Here is a 10046-nt window from a genome sequence, read left to right as displayed (position 1 = left end):
TCAGCACTGCGCCTCCTCTGAGTCTGGGTATGATATTCTCTTTACTCCTAGTTGTAGAATTTCCACTCAGCCAGCCCTCCTGTGGTTCTGGATGGTGTCCGTTCCGTGTTTCAGGCGTAATTTGAATTGGTTGTTCGAAGCAGCAATCTCCGGCGTTAACCTATGCCGCCATCTTGGTTCTCCTCTCAAGGCTAAGCCCCTTTATACTACATGATGCTTCTAGCAGTTGCATGCAACTTACAGAGTTTTTCATATATCTCTAAATATTGACATGTTTGTAGGGCTGATTATTGACAAAACACTTTCCATTTATGGTAGGAATCTTTTATAACTCTGCTCAGAAATGTTATCTAATTCTGGCATTTATCAAAATTGCATTATAATAAATTGCTTCTGTTCCAAATAATTTTATGCTATGCAGCCTCATTAAAAAGCAGTGAAATTTCCTAAAACCACCCTTGTAAGGGTAAAATATGAAAATAAGTAAGATAAAAGAGCTACCTCTCTATCAAAATAAGAGTAGAGAAGGGAAAGGGCTCCCTGGGTTTATGCTGGATGTGTTTCCATGTATAGACTGTTTCTAGTAATAACCAAGTGGAAACAGTACTTTGTTGTAAACTGTTTGTATAGCTGCATCCAGGAAAGAAGCATGGCTTGGTGAAATGATGACAGGTTTTAGAGTTAGACTTGAATCAGAAAGAGTTCTAGTTCTGCCCCAAAGTGGTATGACTTTGAGCAGATTACCTAGCCTCCCTGGACCATAACTTCTTCACTATATAATGACACCTACCTCTCAGAAATGATAGAATGATTTAAATAAAATTTTGTTTGTAAAGAGCCTAGCTTATTGTCTGGTCTATCACAGAAACTTAATTTATAATAGCTAATTGTAGTTACTGTTTTAAAATGTCTTTGTTTTTTTTCTAATATCTGAAATTATATCTTTTCTTTTGAAAGAATTGATAAGACCCATTAGAAAATGGGCTACATCATAACCTTATCTCTCATAGTACCTGATGTATAGCAGTCAGTTAGGTAGTACATCCACTTATTCCTTTATTCAACAAGTGTTTGTTGGGGTCATATTCTGTTTGAGGTACAATGGCAAAACCAAGATTTCTGCCCAAGAACCTACCTGCCTAGTATAATGAAATAATTATGCAAACAACGTTAATATAAGGCAACATGTAATAAGTGCTAAAAGAGTGGTTGAAAGAAAGGATTCTAGTCCTGGCCCAGTGTCACTCAGTAGGTTGGAGCATCTTCCTGTACACCGAAAGGTCAGGGGTTTGATTCCCAGTCAGGGCACATATCTACGTTGTGAGTTCAATCCCTGTTTGGGGTATGGAAGGCAACCGATGTTTAAATAAAGAAAGTAAGTATTCTCGGAATTAGCTTGAAGAGAAAGAGTTGATTTAAGGCCTTGGTGATCAGAGAAGTGGCATTTGAGCTAGCTAGGTCTTGAGGAATGGATAAGATTTTGTCAGGCAGCAGGGGAAGGAATGGCATTCAAGGCAGTAGAAATGGTTTGAGGAGCCTGGCCATTGTGGTTCAGTGGTTGAGCATCAACCCATGAATCAAGAGGTGTCCATCTGGAGAAAGTAAAGTAGTCTGGTTTGCCTAGAGCAGTGGTTCTCAACCTTCTGGCCCTTTAAATACAGTTCCTCATGTTGTGACCCAACCATAAAATTATTTTCATTGCTACTTCATAACTGTAATGTTGCTACTGTTATGAATCGTACTGTAAATATCTGATATGCAGGATGGTCTTAGGCGACCCCTGTGAAAGGGTCGTTCGACCGCCAAAGGGGTCGCGACCCACAGGATCAGAACCGCTGGGCTAGAGCCTATTGTACGAGTAAAGATGAAGCTGGAAAAGTGGGTTTGACGGTAAAAGGACTTGAATGCCAAAGTAAGGAATTTGGACTTGATTTTCCAGGAAGTCTTTGAAGGTCTTTTAAATCCAGGAGTGACCTTGTAAGGGTTGTAGGGGACTTAGCAAGGTGCATAATTATCTTTTTATCCTCTGTGCATCAATGAGATGAAGTGTAGTTTTATTCATAATTATTAATTCAGACCCTTGTCCTGAATGAAAAAAAATGTTCTATTTCACGCCATTGCCCAACACTTTTCCTTCTTTCTCCCTTCTACCTGCCAAAAGCAAAAGAAAAAACCAACATACAGCATTACCTTGTAGTATCTCTGGCCACATCTCTTAATCAGGCCAACAGTCACAGTATCCTTTTCATTACAGGCAAGAAGAGAGGCGGAGGCGGTCCTTCCAGGATTACACTGGGCAGAAAATCACCCTTGAGGCTGTCCTGAACACTACCTGCAAGAAGTGTGGCTGTAAAGGTAAGGTGAAGCCTCTGCCATTGCATTTTGTCTCTCCTGGTGGGCGGACCCTGTACTGGATCAGCAGCCTAGTGAGTTTAGTTCACCCTGTTGTTAAGCCAGGTGATGGCTTGACCTGTTCATGCTGTTATTCCTACTAGACTTACATCAGTTCATGGCTTGCTACTTTTTCTGTTTCCTTTTCTGAATGCTAGCCCTGGTGGTGACACTGTTAAACTGTCACCACCTCTTCTCACCTCTCTGCAGCTAATGCCCTACCTGGGCAAGGCCTCAGGTACTCTGCCAGGAAGGTAAGAGTGTTGGATTATGATTAACTCTCTAAATTTTATCTCCAAAGGATCATTATTATTCTGCTGCAAGAATTAAGAAACTTAGAAATATATTCCTTAAGGAATCAAGTTAAACCCTTTCTTGCTCATCTCTTTAACTTCAAAGTTCTGAATGCAGTATCCTCTTCGTAATAAAGAACACACTCTAGTCATTTTCTTTTAGCTCTGCTTCCTCAGGTTTCCTCTAGTCTTACTCAAATATTAAAGAGCTCTTTCAGCCTGACTTCCTTGTTGGAGCTGTAATGAGAGGGGTTGCCAACTTCTCATTTCAGAGTGGCCTCAATTTGTTACTACTTCTCCCGAGCCTTCCATCTATCTAGCCTTGTTGATTTTTTACAGCGACTGGTAACATATTTGTGTCCTGGTTGAGGTTGTGGGGTTTAAGCCCCTATTTATCTTTAATGTAGAGGGAAGAAAGAAAAGTAAAATGGAGAGAAAGAATACCTCCTCGGGGGAATTGTGGGAGCATTCCAAATATTTGGAAAACTAGTCTGTATTCTTCTTCCAGGCACCATCCAGCTTCTGGATTCAGAGTTACAAAGTCGTTTACATGTTGCTTTTGATGGTTTTATCCAAACTGTGTGCCCCTGAGATAGGGTCTACAGTAAGCACAGGCAAAACCAGCTCTATAGCCTCTGTTAAAGGGGCCCTTGATAGCACTGTAGGCTCAGGGAAGGTGTTGTCTTCTTACCTTCAACTTGTGTCCACCAAGTATAACATGAGGCAGAGAAGAATAATGAGAGATGGAATTTGGCCCACTCAGCAAAGGCTGGGCTAAAGGTGGTTGGTTTTGGTGTAGCAGAAAGAGTACAGGGCAAGGGGGCACAAGACCCTAGGTAAGTTTTACTTCTGCTGTTCTCTGTGTGACCTTACACTACTTCTCTACTCTGGGCCTTCATATCCTCTGCAAATGCAGTGTTGTATTTGATTATCTCTAAGGCCCTTGCCAGACGTGACAGTTTGTGCATGTCAAGTGCCCTAGGTGACCATGCCTGTCTCTCTGTGTGTTAGCTTGGATGCTGCCTTCCTGCCAGCTGCCTGAGAGCTATCTTTCTTCAGGACCTTGGTCTGCCACTTGGCTCACTCTGCTAAACATTCTGCTCTCTGAAACAGCCTTTTGTTGTCAGGAATAAGTTCCAAATAGATCTTTAAAAAATTACTAAGCTTCATTGCTAATAGAGGGCAGTACCAGCCTGCATGCTCATCTGTATCTTCTGCCATTTCCAAAGCAGTGCCAGTGTTTCCCACAGCTTTAGGACCAGCTGCAAGGCTGGCTCTGGTTGAGTGAGCAATGCCATCTTGAGGTGACAGAAAATCTGTTCTGAATCCAATAGCTGCTCTGAATGAACTCGGTAAAACCTCCTGAACCAGCTAGCCCTTCCAGGAGCCTCTGGGGAAGATCCACCTGCTGAGAAGAACGACTGCTTTCTCCTCCCAACTTTTCTACTTCTCTTCTGCAGGCCACTTTGCAAAGGATTGTTTCATGCAACCAGGTGGGACCAAGTACTCTCTGATACCTGATGAGGATGAGGAGAAGGTAGAGGCAAAGACAGCAGATTTTGATAAGCCTGACCCTACGAAGAATTCTAGGAAAAGAAAGAAGGTGAGTGCTATCTTGCTTTATTTATCATATAAATAGATATGTTTTAGAATGTAAATGTACTTTGCACAGAAATGTAAAAAATGCTGAAAAACAAAGAATATTAGGATCTCCTGTAATCTTTCTACCCAGGGAAACTCTTATAGTATTTTGGTATGTTCTAATGTTTTTTACAGGTAATAGTTAATATATACACACACTCTTATATATATATACACACAAAATTATGGTCTTCCTAGGCATAACGTATATCCTACTTATTTTATTATACTTACTAAAAGCATTTTCTGGTGTCCTTATTTGTTCTTCAAAAACTTGATTTAAGAGCCGCTGTGTGATTTTTTTTTTTTTTTTTTTTTTTTGGTGTCAGGAGTGGAATGATGTTTTATTTAATAACTAGAGGCCTGATGCATGAAATTTGTGCAAGGGTAGGCCCTCACAGCCGCCCAGGCTGCTGCCTTGGCCCTCGCAGCCCCGGCTTCGTCTGAAAGGTTGTCCGGATAGTTGTTCTACTGTTTGGGCTAATTAGCATATTAGCTCTTTATTATATAGGATTTTTCTATTGTTGGGTATTTTTTATTATTCCCAACCTAAATTTGCCATATATCTTATTGTTTTCTTTGGTTACATTCTTAAAAAGATTACTGAATTAGGGTTTTAAGGCTCTAGATACATTTTGTCAAACTGTTATTCCAGAAAGTGGTGGATGAGAGTGTCTGTCTCAGGGAGTTCTCTCTCTTACCTACTACTTATAGCAGAAGAATTCATAAAACAGACATTGTGGTGCACAAAAACTGCATTTGTAATTTGTCACATGATACACAGAGAAAATGAAAAACTATGCAACGGTTTGGTCAGGATATACTGGTTCTCAAGTTGTGCAGTATTTTTCTAATTGTGGCCAGTTATTAAGTTTGGGGGTTTTGTTTTGTTTTGTTTAAAGTTTTAGCAAACTTTTGTTGTGGTCAACTTGTTCCAGGCATTGCAAACCTAGGAATACAAAAACTGTGATCAAATCCTTGCTCTCATGTGCATTATCTACAAATTAAGTATTATCTTCACCCTGGCTGGCATTGCTCAGTGGTTAGAGTGTTGGCCTGCCAACCTAAGGGTCTCGGGTTCGATACCGTCAAAGGTACATACCTGGGTTGCAGGTTCCCTGCCTAGGTTGGGTTGCATGCGAGAGGCAATCAGTTGATATGGTTCTCTCACATCAATGTTTCTCTTTCTCCTCTCTCTTTCCCCCCCTATTCCACTTTCTCTAAAAATCAATGGAAAAAATATCCTCGTGTGAGGATCAACAAAAATAAATAAATAAATAAGTGTCCTCCAGTGAGGATTAACCAAAAAAAAAAAGTCTTTATTCTATAGGTGAGGAAAAGGGTGTATTTTAACATTATAAGAATTAGCCAAATATATTAATAATAATTTATTGATCTGTATTTTCTCTCCCTGGATGATAGCATCCTTTCTAAGACTTTGTCTCCATGACTTCCACATACCTAACTAGTATCTCAAACTTTGACTTGGAGTCCATCAGATGTAAATTTGAGACCCATACCAGCTATGTAATTTTGGGCTCTTTAACTTCAATTAATTTTCAAAGTGGGATTGTTCTGGTCTTTGATGAGAGTGTTCCTTGCAGAGGGATACCCAGCTCCCCAAAATAGATATAAAGTACTGACAAATAAGTGCTTAATTAATGTTGACAGTTATCTTTTCTTTAGCCCTCCTTCCTACACACACACACACACACACACACACACACACACACACTCTCACCCCCATCACCATAAAAACAACAACCCAAACTCTGGTTTCTGTCCTTCTGTCTTGCATTACTTGTTTTAATGATACCTTAATTATATTTTTTCCACTCCCACTGCTACTCTGCATTTCATCCCCTCACAACTCTCCCATTTAGATTGTTGAACTAGCTTAGGGAGATTTTTAAAATGTTTATTTTGTTGCCAACCTCTTAGTATCAAGGTCACAGGCCCTGGCCTCTGACTTTGTTTTAAAAGCACCTTCTTTATCTCATTGCTTGATTCTCTTCATTATCATGACTTTTCACCCTCTGCTTTAACTCTGAATGTTGAAGTGCACCAAGGCTGTCTCATTACTCCCCTTCTCTTCTCTGGCTACCTTCTCCCTAGGTAATCTCTTCCTATCCTGTGGTTTTGAGTACAATTTTATGCAAATAATCCCCAAATTAAGTGTTTGTATCCTTTTTAAAAAATCCAAATCTATAATTCTATCCCTCACTTTTTCTCTGGAACCTTAGGTTTACATATTCAACTGCCCACTTGACATCTTTGATTGCCAAGTTGGCATCAAACTTAACACACCCCAAATTTTAAAAATTTCCTACCCAAAGCTTCTCCTTCTGCATTCTGCTCTATCTCAGTGAATAGATCACCTTTCACCCAGTTGCTTAAGCCAAAATCTGCAGCCTTTGGGTATATTTGTTTTTTAATTGTGGTAAAATATAGATAACATAAATTTTATCATCTTAACCATTTTGAAAGTGTACATTCTTTGACATGAAGTAAATTCATATTGTTGTGCAATCAATACTGCTATTTATTTCCAGAACTCTTTTCATCTTACATAACTGATAGTCTATACATTAAACAATAATTCCTCATTTTCCCTCCCCCAACCCCTGGTAACCACTATTCTACTTTCTGTCTCCATGATTTAGACTTCCCTAGAAACCTCTTTAAGTGAAATCATACAGTATTTGTCTTTCTGTGACTGTCTTTTTGAGTATAATGTCCTCAGGGTGTAGCATGTGTCAGAATCTCCTTTCTTAATATTTCATGTATGTATGTACCATATTTTACTAGTACTTATTCATTCATTCATTGCTTTCACTTGGGTTGCTTCCACCTTTTGGCTGTTGTGAATAATGCTGCTATGGATATAGTTGTACAAATATTTCTTCCAGACCCTGCTTTCAATTCCTTTGGGGATTTACCCAGAAATAGAGTTGCTGGATCATATATGGTGATCCTATTTTGAAAATTTTTTTTATTTTTAAGGAATCACCATACTGTTTTTCAATGTTTTATAATTGTCACTTAGGTAAAAGTGGTTGTTGGTGGTGTTTAGTTCTTTTATGTCTTTTCTCATTTAATTTTTTAATTCCCCAAAGAGGGTTGTTAAAATATCCAATCAGACCATATCTCTTCCTATTTAAAATTCTTCAATGATGCCGTAGCCAGTGGTCGGCAAACTGCAGCTCGCGAGCCACATGTGCCTCTTTGGCCCCTTGAGTGTGGCTCTTCCACAAAATACCACATGTGGGTGCACATGTACTGTGTGATTGAAACTTCGTGGCCCATGCTTAGAAGTCGGTATTTTGTGGAAGAGCCACACCCAAGGGGCCAAAGAGCCGCATGTGGCTCGTGAGCCACAGTTTGCTGACCACTGCCCTAGCCAGTTTGGCTCAGTGGATAGAGTGTCGGCCTTTGGCCCTGGTCAGAGCTTGTGCAAGAGGCAAGTAATTGATGTGTTTCTCTCTGTCTTTCCCTCTCTCTTCCACTCTCCCTAAAAATCAATGCAAAAGTATCCTCTGGTAAGGATTAACAACAGCAACAAAAAATCTTTAGTGATTTTTCTATTATACTTAAAATCCAGAATGCCTCTTGTGAAAACAAACTGTCTAACCCTATTCCTCTTCAGCTACAACCTGTAGCAGGTAGTAACTTATATCTAGCTAAAACATTGTTTTGTCTTTTTTATGTGTTTATTTTATTATTTTTTAAATATATTTTTATTGATTTCAGAGAAGAAGGGAAAGGAGAGAGAGATAGGAACATTAATCATGTGAATCATTGATTGGCTGCCTCCTGCATGCCCCCAAAAAGGGATTGTGCTTGGGCACGTGCCCTCAACTGGAATCAAACCCGGGACCCTTCAGTCCACAGGTTGACACTGTCTACTGAGCCAAACCAGCTAGGGCTATGTGTTTATTTTTATAGTTATCTTCTACGTATGGCAAGGGATGTAAGATTTCTATTTACAGTTGTCTTATAAAGTTTCCTTTTTATGAAAAACTTTTTAAAGTAAAAAGAAAAGTAATAAAATTTTAAGTAAACAAGTAGCAGGTTGTAAACACATGGAATAAAAATTGTGGCAATATTGCTCTAACCTGTTTGGCTCAGTGGATAGAGCGTCAGCCTGTGGAGTGAAGGGTCCCAGGTTTGATTCTGGTCAAGAGCATGTACCTTGGCTGCAGGCATATCCCCAGTAGGGGGTGTGCAGGAGACAGCTGATCGATGTTTCTCTCTCATCGATGTTTCTAACTCTCTATCCCTCTCCCTTCCTCTCTGTAAAAAAATCAATAAAATAATATTTTTTAAAAATGTGGCAATATTATAGCAATAACTGACACTTGGAAAACATTGATTTAGAGCAGTGGCGGTAGTATTTTAGTTTGGTAATATTCTGTGAATCAAAGAAATAGAAATTAGCAAAAGCCCCTGCTTCAAGTAGTGCCTTCCAGAAGCCTTCTGCAAACCTTTAGCATTGCCATATTTAGCCTAGTTCCTTCACAGAGGCAACCCTGGATCTACCCACCCTGTAGTATTGCTTTATTTTGAACATAGGACTTGGCTTTACATACCTTTATTTCTTGAAGTTTTTGAAGCTTCCTTATAGAGATCTGAGGACTTGATTTAAAGAGGGAAAAGGGAAGTTCCCACTACATACTTTTGTTATCCTATACTAGAGGCCTGATGCATGAAATTCATGCAAGAGTAGGCCTTCCTTCCCCCAGCTGCCGGCACCAGCTTCCCTCCAGCACCTGGGACCCAGGCTTCACTCACAGCCCTGGCTTTCGTCTGGAAGGTCATCCAGAAGGATGTCTGGTCTAATTAGCATATTATGCTTTTATTATTATCCTATATAATAATAGAGGAATATGCAAATTATCCAGAATGCTGTCACGTCACAACCATTCAGCAGGGTGGGCGGGGCTGTGGCGCCATGGGGCGGGATTCCGGGTCTGGTGCAATTTTGTCCAGGCAGACTCCCCCGCGACCCCGCGGCCAAATCCCAATGTGGACCTGGGGTTTACTAAACTTTACTGGAGCTGCTCCCCACACCCCCACCCCCACCCCAGGACCACTCTGCCCGCAGCAGGGTGCCCTGGCAGCCTCCTGACAGGCCGGCGGCCAGAGAAAGGCCAGAGAGAACTGAGTGGGGCAGGGCAGCAGGGAGCCAAGTTCCTGGGAGTCTGAGGAGAGCGCCTGACAGGAGCTCGGACTGCAAAGAAGGAAGACGAAGCAGCCATCGGGAGCTCTTCCAATCCCCCTGCATAGACACCCTACCCCAGCCCCCGCACCCCCAGGAGGACGGGGAGGTTTACCAGATGGGAGAAGACCCAGCCTCAGGGGTAGTCATAGCCTGCACCTCTGACTCCCAATCTCTTCCTCTGCCATCCCTGCCAGGGGCACTCACAACAATAGCACACCGTCAGTGCCCCTGGAGCACCGGGGCCGCTGCTGCTGGGCCCCATCCACTGGGGCCGGGCACACCTCTCCTCCCTACAACTCCAGACCCAGGTGGAGGCAGGCCCCAGCAGCCCCCATCCCCCGCTGACACACCGTCTCTGCAGCAGAAGTGCACTGTACCTCGCGGGGGCCACCGCTAAACCCGCCCTCCTAGCCCACCTGGCCCCACCCTGGCCCCGACCCCACCCGCTCCAGAAGATTGGAGCCCTGCCCTGAGCACATACAGCTGCGAAAGGGCCACAT

The 10046-nt window shown here is 41.7% G+C and overlaps 1 protein-coding gene across 4 annotated transcripts in view; it reads left to right on the top strand.

Annotated features, from left to right (window-relative positions):
• ZCCHC17 (zinc finger, CCHC domain containing 17) overlaps positions 1–10046 on the top strand; it is a 59892-nt gene that overhangs the window by 34023 nt on the left and 15823 nt on the right. For all 4 annotated transcript variants that reach the window (XM_006776463.2, XM_015572307.1, XM_006776461.2 and 1 more), the window contains 2 exons: positions 2255–2355; positions 4145–4287. In XM_006776463.2, the coding sequence (XP_006776526.1) occupies positions 2255–2355; positions 4145–4287 (244 nt within the window). The remainder of the gene's footprint in view (positions 1–2254; positions 2356–4144; positions 4288–10046) is intronic.

Source organism: Myotis davidii, unplaced genomic scaffold, assembly GCF_000327345.1.
Source record: "Myotis davidii unplaced genomic scaffold, ASM32734v1 scaffold228, whole genome shotgun sequence".
In the NCBI taxonomy this organism is placed as follows: Eukaryota; Metazoa; Chordata; class Mammalia; order Chiroptera; family Vespertilionidae; genus Myotis; species Myotis davidii.
Note: the sequence above shows the minus strand (reverse complement) of the source record. Positions and strands in the feature narration are given on the sequence as shown.